At 27.4% G+C, this 17,718-nt stretch overlaps 8 protein-coding genes across 8 annotated transcripts; 4 read left to right on the top strand and 4 right to left on the bottom strand.

The window, feature by feature from the left end:
* Window positions 1-155: 155 nt before the first annotated feature.
* mRpS21 (mitochondrial ribosomal protein S21) lies at window positions 156-576 on the bottom strand. The gene has a single exon (XM_027347482.2). The coding sequence runs from the start codon at window positions 465-467 to the stop codon at window positions 168-170; it is 300 nt and encodes a 99-aa protein (XP_027203283.1). The 5' UTR covers window positions 468-576; the 3' UTR covers window positions 156-167.
* A 36-nt stretch (window positions 577-612) lies between these two features.
* LOC113797154 (uncharacterized) lies at window positions 613-5,053 on the bottom strand. The gene is made up of 5 exons (XM_075824255.1): window positions 4,711-5,053; window positions 4,549-4,630; window positions 2,073-4,435; window positions 1,874-2,001; window positions 613-1,816 (listed from the first exon to the last, which is right to left on the bottom strand). Exons 3-5 carry the CDS (start codon window positions 4,311-4,313, stop codon window positions 1,744-1,746), a joined length of 2,442 nt encoding a protein of 813 aa, XP_075680370.1. The 5' UTR covers window positions 4,314-4,435; window positions 4,549-4,630; window positions 4,711-5,053; the 3' UTR covers window positions 613-1,743.
* Window positions 5,054-6,184: 1,131 nt separating this feature from the next.
* Window positions 6,185-13,808, top strand: LOC113797156 (TGF-beta receptor type-1-like). The gene is made up of 7 exons (XM_075824256.1): window positions 6,185-6,895; window positions 10,683-10,794; window positions 10,979-11,154; window positions 11,838-12,299; window positions 12,359-12,808; window positions 12,875-13,005; window positions 13,087-13,808. The coding sequence occupies exons 1-7, from the start codon at window positions 6,733-6,735 to the stop codon at window positions 13,210-13,212; spliced, it is 1,620 nt and encodes a 539-aa protein (XP_075680371.1). The 5' UTR covers window positions 6,185-6,732; the 3' UTR covers window positions 13,213-13,808.
* LOC142646123 (hexokinase-like) lies at window positions 6,988-8,731 on the top strand. The gene has a single exon (XM_075824258.1). It carries the CDS (start codon window positions 7,071-7,073, stop codon window positions 8,544-8,546), a length of 1,476 nt encoding a protein of 491 aa, XP_075680373.1. The 5' UTR covers window positions 6,988-7,070; the 3' UTR covers window positions 8,547-8,731.
* On the top strand, window positions 8,910-10,639 carry LOC113797155 (hexokinase type 2-like). The gene has a single exon (XM_075824257.1). It carries the CDS (start codon window positions 9,013-9,015, stop codon window positions 10,552-10,554), a length of 1,542 nt encoding a protein of 513 aa, XP_075680372.1. The 5' UTR covers window positions 8,910-9,012; the 3' UTR covers window positions 10,555-10,639.
* On the bottom strand, window positions 13,720-14,904 carry Fkbp14 (peptidyl-prolyl cis-trans isomerase Fkb14). The gene is made up of 2 exons (XM_027347496.2): window positions 14,493-14,904; window positions 13,720-14,424 (listed from the first exon to the last, which is right to left on the bottom strand). Exons 1-2 carry the CDS (start codon window positions 14,690-14,692, stop codon window positions 13,989-13,991), a joined length of 636 nt encoding a protein of 211 aa, XP_027203297.1. The 5' UTR covers window positions 14,693-14,904; the 3' UTR covers window positions 13,720-13,988.
* Window positions 14,905-15,053: 149 nt separating this feature from the next.
* LOC113797160 (uridine diphosphate glucose pyrophosphatase NUDT14-like) lies at window positions 15,054-16,098 on the top strand. Its single transcript, XM_027347495.2, has 3 exons — window positions 15,054-15,697; window positions 15,761-15,820; window positions 15,876-16,098. Exons 1-3 carry the CDS (start codon window positions 15,174-15,176, stop codon window positions 16,018-16,020), a joined length of 729 nt encoding a protein of 242 aa, XP_027203296.2. The 5' UTR covers window positions 15,054-15,173; the 3' UTR covers window positions 16,021-16,098.
* LOC113797159 (distal membrane arm assembly component 2) lies at window positions 15,636-17,312 on the bottom strand. The gene has a single exon (XM_027347494.2). It carries the CDS (start codon window positions 16,982-16,984, stop codon window positions 16,043-16,045), a length of 942 nt encoding a protein of 313 aa, XP_027203295.2. The 5' UTR covers window positions 16,985-17,312; the 3' UTR covers window positions 15,636-16,042.
* Between the last annotated feature and the right edge of the window lie 406 nt (window positions 17,313-17,718).

Genomic DNA, 17,718 nt, shown 5'->3' with positions numbered 1-17,718 from the left:
TGATTTTTGACCGAATCATTTTTTTTTTGATTTAGAAAAAAAAATTACAAATTAAAATTACGGAAATTATATAGGAAAAAAAGGATTTTATTTTTATTCTTATTTTTTTATGGATAGGATTTACAAGGCAAAATATCTACAAAATTTTCATTGGAAAATTGATTCATTTAGAAAATATGAGCCGGATTTGGATTAACACGATTTTTACGTGAAACGAATCGAATTTTTCTTTCCATATCTTCATCATATATCGCTTTACACATTTGCCAACTAACACGTCTTCGTGTATTGAATGGTTTTTCATAATATCTTGTACGTCGATAGATATCAAATAAACCTTCCGAACCCATTATACGATTTAGAACACGAATTGCACCATCAACATCACCATCACGTACGATAACCGTTTTTGCAATAAAACGATTCAACATTCGGCTACGATTTAGACAAATGTTAGTCAAAAACATTTTGATTTTTTTTTTGGATAGAAAATGGAAACAAACAAATTATTGAAAAACAAACGAAACCAAAAAAAAATGTTTAAAAAGAAACAAATCATATGATCAACTATTTCGACTTAAATAGGATCCAATCATTTAAACAAAAATCAAATTTTAAAATTTCAAAAATTCTTCACTTTGTTTTTTTTTATTTATTTCAATGATCATCATATTTACAACAATCGAAAAAAACAAATAATAAACGACAGTTATCAAAATTCATTTTCTAAATAAATAAAAATGAATTTTGTTGACCATCACAATTTCAGATGATGATTATAATAATGGTGATGATGATGATGATGAGCTTTTTCTTGTTAGCAGTTCAAAATTTGTTTTTGTCACAATGAAAACAAATGGGAAAAAAAATTATATACAGCAAAAAAAATTTTGAAGAAATGTTTGAGAAAGTTAAAATCCAAATAAAGAGTTGTAAGGTGTCTGTATAATAAATGTTTCCATCGTGACAAATAAGTCCTGAATCTATTCATTATTCAATATCAATAGGTGTGTATTTGAAAAAATAAATATTTTCCATGCAATTAATGTGTGTGTTGAAGGTGGTTTGAGTGCGTGTGTGTGTTGTGATGTAATGTTTACGAAATGAATTAAAAATTTTTTTTAAATGTTATTGATCCTTTAGGTTGAGAAGAAAATGTTTTGGAAAAAAAACTAAACAAAGATAAAAATGGTGATTTGAATTTTTTTTGTTGTTACCTGTTTAAAATAGGAGAAAAACAAAACAAAACTTCATTCAATTGTATAGATTCACTGCTTAATCATATATTCGATGATGATAATTGATGATCAAAAGTGAAAATTATTTGATTTACAGAGATATTTCCCATGTGTAACTTTGAAGATGTAAGTGTGTATGTGTTGCACGTGGTAATGTGTCATTTGTAATTGAAGAAAAAACAACATTCTACTTTAGGTCGAGAATTAAATTTTTTTACATCACATACACATACACACAACAGGCCTGATGTATGTGACAATGTATATTGTCTGTACAAAATTTTTTTTGATGAATAAAGAAAAAGTTTTGAAGTTGAATGCAAGAGTTGAATAATAATATTGAAGAATAGAAATAAAATGTACGAATTTCATCACATCAAAGAGAATTTCATTTTTTTTGTTTCGTAGAAAAAAAAGGAAAATTGATTGGTTGGTTGTAGTTGTTTGTCGTTGAAGAGTTGAGTTCAAGAACATTTGTAGAGAATTTATCATTTTTCTCAAAATATTAAGAATAATTAACAAATTGTTTACTTTTCCATTCTTCAACAGTTTTGATTTGTTGACCGGCAAATAGAATCCTATCGAATAAAATAATATTTTGTAAATATTTTTAATGTTAAAATAATCAATTTTACCTTTGTTCTAATAATGTTTTTTGTATTTCGGTAAATCGTACTAAGCTTCGAGCATTTTTTAGTTCAGTCAAAATTCTCGTACATGAATGATTACCAATATGATTTGCTTGTTCAAATAATGTATTTGCCTTTTTTTAAAAACAGGAAAAACATATAAAAATTAATTCAAAATCAATACCATATCTCGAATAAATTTTACCTGTATTTCTAATTGTTCGGAATGCCAACCAGTTACATGATTAACAAGATCTTCACGATATAAATGACGAAATCTTGATAAATCAGGTAATGAACATTTATTCTGGGCAATATTTGAACTTGTTATAGATGATATTGCCGATGTTAATGATGATGATTGATTATTATCTTTATTATTATTATTACCACTTTTTGAATCTGTTTGTTGATGTGACGATGATGGTGGCGATTCGGCTGATTGTTGAACAATAATCTTTTTAGATAATTGATCTAAATCTTGACGAATACCATCCGAACTATTTAGTAGATTATATCGAGAATTGCTATTATTTGTATTGTTATTATTATACAGCTGATGTTGTTTATTCCTCAACTTTGCATTTGGTGAATTTTTTAATGTGGCAGATTTTTGTTGTAATTTTCTTAATAGATTTAATATTTCTTCCGTATTCGATAGATTAATACCTTGTGAATTTATATTGAATTGTCGTAATAATTTTGTGGCCATATGATGAATGCTATTATTATTATTATTATTTGAAGATGGTGATGATGTTTGTGATACAATCGATGCCATTGCTTTCATCAAAAATGATGATAGATTTGAATCAGGTAATATAGAATTCGGTGAACAACCGTCCAATTTATTATTGGAATCTTTAATCTTTACCGCGTTATCCATTGTTTTAAGGTTTGAATCGTTATTATTATTATTGATATTATCTAAAGAATTATCATGATGACGATTATCGATAGAATTTTTAGTCAATTTTGAATCACCACCAATGCCGGCATCATCATCATTATTATTATCATGATTCAATGAATTCATTGATTGTTCTGTTGATAATTTATCCATTTTACTTCTACTATTACTCCTATGATTAATTAGATCATCATCACTTTCATCACTGTCATCATCATCATCATCATGACGATGTCTATTATGATAAGATCTTGATGATGATGAACTATGATTATGATGATAGGAATAATGTGTTGATGGGCTACGAGATCTATGTCTCGATGTTGATCGATGTCTTGATGTTGATGAACGATTCCGATGTTGATTATGTTGTTGATGGTGTGAATAATATCTATCATTATTATTCGATATTGTTGATGATGAACGTTCGGATGGTGAATGGTTTGAGTATGCATAAGATTTCGGTTGTTGATTATTATGGTCATATTTATCATTATGATAATGATATTTACTGCTATGATGATGATTATTATTAACACGATCACGATAATTTTTAAATGTTGAAGAATTATATCGGCTATTCGATGATGATTCCCTTGTTGAATTTCGATGTTGTTGTTGTTGTTCTTCCCATTCGATCCATTCTTTAGGTTTTTGCCATTGTGATACTTCTGTTTTACTATTATAATAATAACGTTTACCCGATGAACTTAATTGTTCGGACCAATTTCCAAAACATTTTTTATTCGATATTGAAGATGATGACGACGACGAATGATGATGTGATGAATGATGATTTTGATGATGATGATAATTATGGCTATTATGGCCATTATTATAATAGGAATTTCTTGTATCATCATATCTTTTTGACAATTTATTCGTTGTTGATCTATGATTATTAATATAATGATGATGATTATTATATCTATTATTATGACCACGGCTAATCAACGTTGATGATGATGATGATGGAGGTGGTGGTGATCTTGATGATGATAATCTTGAATATTTATTGTTACTAATTTTATTTGATGTTCGTCCATAATACTTGCTATTACGATTGTTATTATTTATTGAATCAATTTCATCATCATCTTCATCATCATCGTCGTCATCATCATCATTATCATCATCATCATCTATTGGACTTCTTTGACGTCGACGATTATTATTGTTAACATTACTATTACGATCCGAATATTTATTTACATGATTTGAATGATTATATCGATGATGATGATTATGTCCACTACCATCATCACGTGATCTTGGACTCCATGAATCAGGTGAACTATGGCTACTTTCACTACGATCTCTTGATCGACATCTTGATATTGATGATGATGATGATGGTGGTTGTTGTGACAAAGGTTGTGGTGATGAATAATCACGTCTATGTTTTGTTATTGTCGATGATTTTATTGGTGTATGGTTATATGTATCTTCATCATCATCATCATCATCGTATGTTTTTGTTGTTGTCGTCGTCGTAGTCGTTGTAGAATGTGGACGTTTTGTTAAATATTTACTCATTTGGATTGGATTTGAAATTTATTCATAAATTTTTCTTTCAATATATAAACAATTTCAATTACATTTCATTCATCAATTACCATCGATTATTTTTTGTTTATCGAATAAATTAGTGTTTTTTTCTTGAATATGGAGAAAAAATTGATTAATTAGTAAATTTTGAATAGAAATTTATGTTTCGTAAAAATGTCTGCAAAAAAAAATTTCAGATAATTGTTGTTATTGAATAACGTACCCAAAATACAGACACAAACGCACTTTGTAATTGAAATAGGATAGCCAGAACAAAAAAAAATGGAAATCCAATTGAAGTAAATCTAATGATAAAATAAACAAAAATTTTGATAATTTTATTGAATTTCTTAATTCTGCATTTATATATGATGAAAACACTAACCATCAAAAAAATAAAATAAATATATTAGAATAACCTAACCCCGAAGATTTGTTTTAAATCTTTGCTTCAAGAAACCAACAATTAATCGAATTGAAAAAAAAATTACTTGGATGATTGTTTTTTTCTATGTTTAATATCGTTGTTGTTGTTGCTGTTGTTATTTGTTGAGTGGATATTTATAATTAAATATTTTTGTTTAAAAAAAAATGAAAATAAAATAAAATTGATTGATATGAAAGCCAGCAAAAAAAAATCTATAGTAATCGAAGACAACAAAACAACAACAACAACGAATGTTGATGATGATGATGATGATGACGATAAAGCGATGCGAGTTGATGGATTCGATTGTGTTCAGAGAAGAATTATTATAATTTTTTTTCTTCTTCTTCTTGCTTTGCGCGAGTGAGTGAGTAAATATGAGTGAGTGGAAATGAAAAATGAAACATTGTGACCATTACCAAAGTAAAAAATATATATTTGATGGTAGTGGTATTGTTCTTTGATATTATTCGTCAATTTTTTTGTTTTCGAACCATCCCATTTTCACACCTATTTGATTTAGAATTATATTGGAATGCATAATAGTAAAATCTTCATTATATATAGTAAATGCTGCTACCATAAAACGTAATTCAACCCGGCGGTAACATAACATAAATGTTATGATTTTTTTTTTATCAGTTTGCTCACACTGCCAAAAAAGTAGCAGTCTTAGTGAAATGAGTTCGGGGTAAAAAAAAAGCTCGTTGACACTATGCGATTTTTTTTTTTTTTGAAATTGTCGATGTTTGCTGTTTGACCATATGATGATGTTGATTTTCCGGTATTCAATTATTTAAAAGAATTCAAGTTGTTTACCCATTCAATACGTTTCAAATATTATTTATTAATTGTCTGGATCGAAGAGTATGAAATTTGTTTGTTTTTTATCGGGACAAACTTCCAATGAAAACAATTCCTTTTTTGTTGTTGCTTGAAACATATTGATAATGAAAATCTATTTAACGATGTGATTTTTGATTCTCTGAATATTTTCTGTTTTTTTTGGTTTAATTAAAAAATGAACAAGGGAAAAAAAATAAATTTAAAAAAAAAAATAGTTAAATAAACTTTCAACGTATGGATTTGTTTTATGAATTTTTGTTTTTCCCTTGAATATATTACTATAGTAAAGCTAACTATTTGTTTTGCTACTACCTTTGTTTCTCATTAATATGAGAAAAAAAAAGAAGGACATCCCAATCTAATTATTATCGATAATAATATTTATATTCAAATTTTGTGCGCATGTGCAGATACCTATATGATTTTTTTTTTATTGGTTATTCATGAATTATAGTGTGAATGAAATATAAGGGGAAGGGGGAGGAAATGGATAATATGATAATGATGATCATGATATACCTCTACCTCTTTGATTTTTTTTTTGTTAACCAATCAAAAATGTGTTCGAATTATTATTATTATTGTTGTTCATGTGTTTAGGCAGTGGTAATAAGACACGACTACGATTGAATCCAAAAACAACAACAAAAAAAAAGGATTTTTTTTTCGTCAAAGAATCAAAGTTGATACATTTTAATTAATTAATTCATATGAATGAAAAATGTAGATTTTTTTTTTGTTTTTTTTCTTTGGTTAAAAAATTCATCATTAAGAATCAAGAATCGAATACGAATCATCATAGATGGAAACGTTAGACACGTTTGTTTGTTTTCATAAAGAATCAACGAAAAAAATGAATTATCAACATTCTTCTCTGTAATCATCATTTTAATCTTGTTTGTTTGTTTGTTTATTTAAATATAATAAGTGTGTTTATCTATAGAAGAAAACCCTCAGAAAAAAACATTTGTTCATAATTTGTTTCGTTTCTCGAATCATCTAGTCTTTTCGGTTTCAATCTAAACCATCATCATCAGTATCATCATCGCCCATCACTTATCATCACTTATTCGAGTTAGTTTCTTTTTGTTGATAGGGGAGGGGGTGTTTTTATCATCCTAAACATCATCAAACATGTATAATAATGATGATGGACATGATATTCATAGCTGTCAACAAAAATATCATAAAATTTATCCATCATCAACGTTTAGAATGAATAATAATAATAATAAGAAAATGTTCATCTATAATGTCATTCTGTTACTTATAATTTGTACCAAAACAGTTGTTGTTGGTAAGTGTTGATTTTTTTTACTAAATTAAATAAAATTTAATCGAATTCAAAAGAATGAATGAAAAACTTTTTAAAATGAATGAATCAATGTTATTATATTGGTTGTATTTTGAAGTTTTTTCTTTGTGTGTGTTTGAGATTGAATATTCAATTCATTTGAAAACTAAAAGAAAAAATGTCATCAGATCATAAAGAATCAAGTTATAAACAAAAAAATATTGAACTTGCTGATTTATTAACCAAACAATTAATAGTATCGAATGAAGATTTTGAAAAAGTATCAGCATTATTATCAAAAGAATTTGATCGTGGTTTACGATCAACAGAAGATTCGTTTGTAAAAATGTATTTAACTTATGTTCGATCATTACCGAATGGCGAAGAAAATGGTCGTTTTCTTGCATTAGATTTAGGTGGCACTAATGTACGTGCTTTATTAGTAGAATTTCATAGATCACAATCAGAATCATCAGCAACGGAATCAAATCAAAAACAACAACAACAAGAGCCACAAAAAGGATCAATTGAAATAATCGATTCCTCTATTGAGACAATACCAACAGAAATATTTCATGGTACTGGAGAACAATTATTTGATTTTATTGCTGAATTTATTATTGAATTTGCATTTCGTAATAAATTGACTGGTGAACGTATTGCACTTGGTTTTTCATTTAGTTTTCCTTCTATACAAAAAGGTATTGCTGAAGCAACATTAGTTACCTGGACAAAAACATTCAACTGTTCCGGTGTTGTTGGCTGTGATGTTGTACGTTTATTTAAGGCATCATTAGAACGTAAAGCACATCCTTCAATACCATTTATTGATGTTGTTGCTATTTTAAATGATACAACTGGTACATTAATATATGGTGCATTACTCGATGAAAATTGTAGAATTGGATTGATTGTTGGTACAGCTAGTAATGCCTGTTATGTTGAACATTCAAGTAGAATTGAAAAATGGCCATCCAATTATAATGATCCAGAACAAATGATTATTAATTGTGAATGTGGTGCATTCGGTGATAATTATGTTATTGATTGGGCATTAACTTGTTGGGATCGTCAACTAAATTATGAATCATTAAATCTAAATAAACAGATACATGAAAAACTAATAAGTGGAATGTATTTACCCGAACTTTTACGACGATGTTTATTAACATTAATCGAATTGGGTATTGTATTTAATGGTAAAACACCAATTGAATTATTGCAACCGTATTCAATAAGAACAAGATATATGTCACACATCGATCAAGATGATGAAAATGATAAAAATAATTTTCCAAATACAAGAATAGCATTGACCAATATTTTTAATATGAAAAATCCATTATTTAAAAATGGTTTCAATGATTCGGATGTAAAAATTATACATATGATTAATCGACGTATTACAAAACGATCAGCAAATTTTGTTGCCAATGCATTAAGAACACTAGCAAATCGTATTGATAATATTGATATATCGATTGCATATGATGGATCATTAATTTGTTTACATCCACATTATCGTTGTTGGGTGGAAGAAAAATTGAATGAATTTATTAAAACAAGTGAAATTAAAAAACGTTTTCGTTTAATACGTGCCAATGATGGTAGTCTTTATGGTGCTGCTATTGTTGCCGCAATTTGTGATCGTTAATGAAGATGTCCATTATATTTATTCATTTGAATTGGATTTGAAACTTATTCAGAATTTTTTCAAGATGAACAATTTTAATTACATTTTCATTCATCAATTACCATCAATTATTTTTTTTGTTTCTTATCAAATATTACTGTTTGTTTTTTGTTTGAATATCAATAATAAATAGATTAATCAATGAATATTGGATTCGAAATTTTTCTAATAACAAAATATTTGCAAAAAAAAATCAATTAAAAATGATTGTTGCTATCGAATAACTTAATCGAATAACATAACGAAATTCAATTGAAGTAAATTTAATTAAGTAATTTTTCAAAGAATAAATGAAAAACTTTTTAAAATCAATCAATCAATGTGTTTATATTGATTTTATTTTTACGTTTAAAAAAATAATAAATTTTTCGTTTTTTGTGTGTTCAAGATTGATTGATTCAATACTTTTAAAAACTAAAAGAAAAAAATGTCATCAAATAATAATGAATCAAGTAATAAACAACAACAAAATATTGAACATGCTGATTTATTAACGAAATCATTAATATTATCACATGAAGATTTTGAAAAAATATCAACATTATTAACAAAAGAATTTGATCGTGGTTTACGATCAACAAAAGATTCGATTGTAAAAATGTATTTAACATATGTACGATCATTACCAAATAGAGAAGAACATGGTCGTTATCTTGCATTAGATTTAGGTGGTACTAATGTACGTGTTTTATTATTAGAATTTCATGGACCACCATCATTATTATCATTGAAATCAAGTCAAAGACGACAACAACAACAACAACAAGAACCAAAAAAGCCGCCAATTGAAATAATCGATTCATCTATGAAGCCAATACCGACAGAAATATTTCATGGTACTGGACAACAATTATTTGATTTTATTGCTGAATTTATTGTTGAATTTGCATTACGTAATAAATTAGCTGGTGTTCGTATTGCACTTGGTTTTACATTTAGCTTTCCGGTTGTACAACAAGGTCTTGCTGAAGCAACATTAGTCACATGGACAAAAGCATTTAATTGTCCAGGTGTTGTTGGCAATGATGTTGTACGTTTATTAAAAGCATCACTGAAACGTAAAACACATCATTCAATACCATTTATTGATGTTGTTGCTATTATAAATGATACAACTGGTACATTAATTTATGGTGCATTACAAGATAAAAACTGTGGAATTGGTTTAATTGTTGGTACAGGTAGTAATGCCTGTTATGTTGAATATTTAAGTAAAATTGAAAAATGGCCATTCAATTATAGTGATCCAAAACAAGTTGTTATTAATTGTGAATGTGGTGCATTCGGTGATAATCATGTTATTGATTGGGCATTAACTAATTGGGATCGTCGGCTAAATTATGAATCATTAAATCTAAATAAACAGATACATGAAAAACTAATAAGCGGAATGTATTTACCCGAAATTTTACGACGATGTCTTTTAACATTAATCGAATTGGGTATTGTATTTGAAGGAAAAACACCTATTGAATTATTTCGACCGTATTCAATAAAAACAAAATATATGTCATTTATTGATCAAGATAATGAAAATGATGAAAATAATTTTCCAAATACAAGAAAAGCATTGGCAGATATGTTTAATAGTAAAAATCCTTTATTTAAAAATGGTTTTAGTGATTCGGATGTTAAAATTATACATATGATTAATCGACGTATTACAAAACGATCAGCAAATTTTGTTGCCAATGCATTATGGACATTAGCCATTCGTATTGATAATGTTGATGTAGCGATTGCATATGATGGATCATTAATTTGTTTACATCCTTATTATCGTAGTTGGGTGGAAGAAAAATTGAATGAATTTATTAAAAAAACTGGAATTAAAAAACGTTTTCGTTTAATACATGCAAATGATGGTAGTCTTTATGGTGCTGCTATTGTTGCTGCAATTTGTTATCGTGAAAAACGTCCAAAATTTATTAAAAAACGTGGAAAAATTTATGAGATTACTAGATTCTAGTGAAAAGAAAAAATTTTTATTTTGAATTTTAAACCAAAAAAAAACTAAATAAATTTAAATTGATTTTTTATAAACATAATTTTTTCTAAAAAATTTCTCATTTTATCAAATTTACAAATACAAAAAAGGTCTACTTTGTCACTGTGATATATGCGAAAAAAACAACAATACCTGTGAAACGGATGGTGTTTGTGCTGCAACACTTTATAAAGAATCCGGTATAATACGTACATCATATAGGTAAGTTTTTTTAAAAGAAAAACATTCACAAAATAGACAGTAGTTGTTGTTGTTGTTGTTTCCGAATAGATATTAATAATTAATATTTGATTGTCTAAAATTACTTAAACTTTTTTTCTGTCCAAATTTTTCTGTGTCAAAAAAAATAAAAACAAAACAAACAAATAAACAAAAATAATTAAAGATGTTATGACAAAAGAGATCTACTACCACCTGAAAATCCGGTACATTGTCAATATTCAAAACGTTTACAACGAAATGTCGATATACATTGCTGTGTAGATAGAGATTATTGTAATAAAAATTTTCATTTTAATCCACAATTATTTAATACTGATGATGATCAAGATTTTGATTCTGGTAAGCATTTTTTCTGGTTTTGTTTTTTTCTTTCATCTCTTTTACTTTGGCCCCACAAATTCTTGTTTTGCATGTATGTTTTGACCTGCTTTTCATCAATTTTTTTATTCTTTGCTTTGATGAAAAATATTTGTTTTTTTTTGGTAACCTTTTTTCACATTGACATTGACATAAACAAAACAAAAATGACATAATTTTGAAAAAATAATTGATAGAATTTGATTAATTACTTGAATCAATTAATTAGATGTATAAATAGATATGCATTATTTCCAACGGAAAATCCAACATGGTGTAAAAAATCAAATACAATAAATTCATATTATAGCTGTTGTAATAATAATGATTATTGTAATCTTTATAATATATCATTTGATTTGATTATAAATCAATCAAATTTTAATAATTTTCAACAACAAGGTAAGCTTTGTATAATCAGTGTGTGTGTGTGTTTTTTTTTGTTCTGTCAATCATCATAATAATAATCATTCATTCATTCACTCTCAGTCATTCTTATATAACAAAATTGTAATCAATATTGTCAATGTGTTTGTATATTATCATTTTTCAGGCTTAAATCCTTTTTGTTTCATTCAATCTTTCTCTCTGTTTATATCTGTTTGTATTTATGCTTTTTAACTAATTGGATTTTTATTTTATTTTTATTTTTCCACACATGATAGTTGCATCAAATTATTTTACCAAAAATTTATCAATCATTATCAGCAGTTTGGCCATATTATTCTGTTTGATAATCATATTAATAGTCATAATAGTATATCGTCGTAAAACACAAATTAAAACGAAAAAGAAACATTTTATCAATGATGTTGAAGGTAGTGTTGCAAGTCGTGATCCATTAATACCTGGACCATTATTAAAAGATTTATTGGATCATACATCATCTGGTTCCGGCTTACCATTACTTGTACAACGTAGTATTGCTAGACAGATACAATTATTGGAAATTATTGGTAAAGGTCGTTTTGGTGAAGTATGGCGAGGTAAATGGCGTGGTGAATGGGTTGCTGTAAAAATATTTTCATCACGTGATGAACAATCATGGTTTCGTGAAGTTGAAATATATCAAACTGTTATGCTTAGAAATGATAATATTCTTGGATTTATTGCTGCTGATAATAAAGGTAAATTAATTTAAAAACTTACTTATTTATTGATTAATTTTTTCAAACAAAAATTATAGATAATGGAACATGGACACAATTATGGCTTATCACCGATTATCATGAACGTGGATCATTATTTGATTTTTTAAGTAAAAATACTGTCGATATAGCCGGAATGTTAAAAATGGCATCATCAATTGCAAATGGTTTAGCTCATTTACATATGGAAATCCTTGGTACACAGGGTAAACCGGCTATTGCACATCGAGATTTAAAATCAAAAAATATTTTAGTAAAAATGAATGGAACATGTGCTATTGCTGATCTTGGTTTAGCTGTTCGTTATGATTCATTAACAAATTCGGTTGATATACCACCGAATCCACGTGTAGGAACTAAACGTTATTTAGCACCTGAAGTACTTGATGAATCAATCAATATTAATCATTTCGATTCATTCAAACGTGCAGATATCTATTCATTTGGTCTTTGTATTTGGGAAATTGCACGTCGTTGTAATGTTGGTGGTAAGTGTTGAATAGTAATAATAAAAATGAAAAAAAGACTCATAAAAAATCTTTAAATCCAAACAGGAATATATGATGAATATCAATTACCATATTTTGATGTTGTTCCATTTGATCCAACAATTGATGATATGAAAAAAATTGTCTGTACTGAACGACAACGGCCACAAATACCGAATCGTTGGCAATCATGTGAGGTAAATATTTTCAAAATAAGAAATTCTTCCAAATCCATGTCTTATTTTCAATGTTTTTTTTTATTCCTCTTTTTCAAAAAGGCATTAAGAATAATGTCAAAAATAATGAAAGAATGTTGGTATCATAATGCTGCTGCCAGATTAACAGCATTACGAATAAAGAAAACGATTGTTAATCTTGAAGCACAAGAAGATCTCAAAATGTGATTTGTTTTCGATTTGATTTGATTGATTGATTAATCACCAATACTGCTAATGGCAAAAAAATTGATGCATAAATAAAAGACATAATATAATTTGCAACAAGAATAACATAATCAACCAAACCCACCCACAATCATTATCACTTAAAAAAACAATACAAATTTGTTCAAAACAAAAATTTTTTTTTTTTCAATTGTTAATGAGAAAATTGAATATTTTCACAATCTAACCACCCATCATCACCTGTAGCCATAATTCTGTTTTTTTCATTTTTTTTGTTATTTTCTGGATTATCAATGATTCATCATGCATGCATTCAAATCAACAAACATTCATTATATTGACCATAAACCAACTATGATTCTTTGACTATTATTATTTTATTGAAATTCAGTTCTTTTGTTTCAACACAGAATTTACACTCAAAGAATATTCTCACCCACCACACACACACACACACACACTATATCTCAACAAGAGTCTAAAAAAATCTAGTTTTCTTTTCATTCATTTAAAAAAAAGAAATTTTAATGTAAAGATTATTATTATTATTGTCATAAGAATTGATCTAAAATAAAAATTTTAAAGTTTTTTTTGTACTCTGTTTCTGTTAAGTTGTGGACAAGGTGGTTTTTTTATATTTGGAAGTTTTATTTTTCAAAATGCCATTTATTGTTGTTTTTTAAATGATAAATTTTTTCATTTATTTAAAGGTGAAAAGATGTTGAGCGAATTTTCGATTTGTTTGTTTAAACTGATTGATTCGTTTTTTTTCATTTCTAAAGTTCATCATGTTTTGGTCCAGAAAATTCATCATGTGAAATAAAACCATTTTTATCACGATCTTCATGTTGAAATATATCTTCAACAAGTTTATCCTGATCTGGTATATCATGTGTACCACCTTCAGGCACCTGTTTTTTTAAATAATCACTTAATTCTTCACGTGATAATTGATTATCATTATTTAAATCAATTTCTTTGAATATATTAACTGGTGCTGGTCCATCTTCAACAGCTAAACATTCAACTTCAAATATTAATGTTGATTTTGGTGGTATTAATTCACCAGCACCAATATCACCATAACCAAGATGTGATGGTATTGTTAGTTTACGTCGTTCACCAGGACAAACACCAATTAAACCTTCATCCCATCCTTTGATTACTTGACCAACACCCAATTGAAATTTAAATGGTTCACCACGTGTATAACTATTCAAATTACAATGATTAGTTTTTATTTCAGATAAAATAAATAAAGAAAATAATAATAACCATACCTTGAATCAAATTCAACACCCGATTGTAATGTACCTTTATAATGCATTGAAAGCATATCACCTTTTGCTGCTGATCGTTCACATTTATCCGGTGTAACTAATGTTTCGATTTTTAATTCAGTTACATCATCACCACTATCACCATAAACAATACCGATGATTAAAAGAATGGCAGAAAATTTTATTATAAATGAATTCATTTTTTTTTCTTTTGAATTTTATTATTGTGACCAAGTCTAAAGTTGATGTGCAATGTTAATCAATCAATCAATCAGAAATATTATTTCCTTACGATAGTTATAATTGAAATTGACACGCAAGCAAACAAATATTCAATTGTTATTATTACAAACGATGGCCACTTTGTTTTGTTTATTTTATTGTTTTCTATAACCAAATATAACCATCAATTATTATCTAATAACACATATAATATTTATTATCCACACGTGTCATTATTTATTGTTTAGGTTATTACTAAATTGAATACCACTGCCTTTTTTTATTTTTGGATGTTTTAAAAATTATGAATTGTCATCATTCAGTGAATATATTTTTAGGGTGTTGAATACGTACTATTCGAACGGAATATTCCGAAATCCCGAATAAAAAAAACAAAATATTTTTTGTAATTTTTGTAATTTTGAAAAAGTTTTTGTTTTTTAAATAACCCAAATAATAATGTCCGATAAAAACATTGATAAAGAATCGAAATCGAAGAAAAATTCATTGGAAATTATCGATATTCAATTGCTTCAGAATTTAGAATCACAATATTTAAAACCATTTCGTTTACAATATCGTGATCATGATGGACGAATAAAATTATGGGATTGTATACAAACACATGATAGTGTTTCAATAATTATCTTCAATATCAGTCGTAATGTTTTGGTTTTTGTACGACAATTTCGTCCACCAGTTTTTCTTTCAACATTATTCAATAAATTTAATTGTTCATTATTGGATATAAATGAATTACGAATAAAAGCAAAAGAAATGAATTTAGATTGTGGTTATACACTTGAATTATGCGCCGGTATTATTGATAAAAAAGGTCTTAGTCCAAAGGAAATTGCACGGGAAGAAATTTTGGAAGAAACTGGTTATAATCCACCGATTAATTCGTTAGAATTTATTACATCATTTCGAACCGGTGTAGGTACATCCGGATCTTTACAGCATTTATTTTATTGTCAAGTTGAGTAAGTGTTATATTGGTAGTTTTTTTTCGATTAAAAACAAAAACAATTTCTTTTTTTTCAAAGCGATTCAATGCGTCTCAATTCTGGTGGTGGTATTGATGATGAATCAATCGAAGTTATCGAGTATGAATGTAACCATTTTATTCTGTTCTTTTAACTAATCAAAAATTTTTTTTAGATTATCAATCGAATCAGCCAAAGCAGAAATGTATGCAAATGATGAAGAAACTGGATTAGGTCGAACTAGTGGTTTTCGTTTTGCTGTTTGTTGGTTTAATTTTGTTAAATATCCACAAATATTAACATCGATGGAAAACAAATGAATCTTTGTTTTGTTTTTTATATTTATTTATAAATGATATTACAATTAGGATTTATATCATTAAACATTAAGATAACTAGATCGATAAATGGAAATTCGGCCGCTTTTGTACGACGTATAACCAATGTTTGTAATGATCGAATTTTGTATAACGTTTCAATACCACGATGTGTTATCAATTTATTATCATTTATATTTAGATAATTTAATCTTTGTGAATTTCTAAATAACCGGGCTAATTTATCACAACACCAATCATCTAAACGATTACCGGCTAGATTTAATTCTTCAAGTTCATTCAAAAGAATTAGATTATCTAAACCTTCGAATATGATGGCCAATTCAGAACCATCAATCGAAATTAGACGATATTTTTTATCAAATGTTTTTGGAATTTCATTCACATCAGTTATCCATCGTTGTGGTTCATGACGAAAACGAACACGACCACCACGTGATAGGATAAAATTTGCTGCTGCTAAATCCGGTCCAAGTATACCATGTCTACGAGTTATATATTTTTGTTGTTTTGTTTCAATACGATCAATTTTATTACGCCAACCATGTTTAAATTCGGACATTGATAGATCATATTTTTTCTGTAATTTAACTTTAAAATCAACAGAAAAAAATCTTGATTTAGTTATTATACGATCAATGTTATATAATTTTTTATCAATATGATATTCAAACAATTGATCATATGTAGGTATTTCTTTATTGAATTGAATAACAAAATTATCTCTTGCTTGTTTCGGTATTAATGATATATCAAATTTTTCTGTTTTCATATCATTATCATCAGTTTTTTGATCTGTTGATAAATCATTCTTTTCATTATCGATTGTTATTGCTGTTGATTTATCTTTAATAGAATTTTGTTTATTATTAATTTGTGATGATAAATATCTTGATGAATAATAATTTCGTAAAACGAACGACAATAAATAATTTGATCGAATCATGTTTTTGATGAAAAATATCGAATCCAAAATATTGATTCGAAATCGAAAAAAGAAAAGAAAAAATCATATGTTTCAATCAGATAATATTGCCATCTATCGAAAATGTTTGCAAATCGAATCTTTTGTTTGTAAAATCATTCGATTTATGTGCACTGAAAAAAAGTAAAGTGGGTTAGTACTAACCCAAATGGGTTGGGGCACGTGGGCACACCATTTTGGGTTAGTACTAACCCATTTGGGTTAGTATCAATTTAGTTGCAACCAAATGGTCTCATAACCTTTTTGGGTTAGTACTAACCCTGATTGCAACCAAATGGTCTCCTAACCTTTTGGGTTAGTACTATCCCAATTTTGTTGCAGCGGCTCCTTTCCCCCTTTTATCCTCCCAAATAATTTAACCCCATATTAATTAAAATTTAATTGATTTTATTAAAATAATTAATTAATTAAATTAAAAATAAAAATTGTTTATATTTTATCTTCCGATTGTACTCGTCTTTTCGTGCTATTCATCGCTATTCATAATTCCAAAAGTGAATGTCCAAATTTCAAAGATAATCCGATAAAACAGGTTGCCAATATCCAATATCAGTGATTGATACCAATGTCCATCAACTATGATCGATAGCTATAGCCATTCCAACAAATGATGAGATATAATGGTAAATACCTGACGGAAAAAAATATAAGTTGTCAGTTTGTTCATTTCATTTAATCACATACCATTCATTATC

The sequence above is a fragment of the Dermatophagoides pteronyssinus genome, unplaced genomic scaffold (assembly GCF_027571235.1).
Source record: "Dermatophagoides pteronyssinus isolate colony J.1.1.1.1 unplaced genomic scaffold, Derpt_VIB-CSIC_2022.12 sq0060, whole genome shotgun sequence".
Lineage (NCBI taxonomy): Eukaryota > Metazoa > Arthropoda > Arachnida > Sarcoptiformes > Pyroglyphidae > Dermatophagoides > Dermatophagoides pteronyssinus.
The sequence above is the reverse complement of the archived record's forward strand: the minus strand, read 5'-3'. Positions and strand labels throughout refer to the sequence as shown.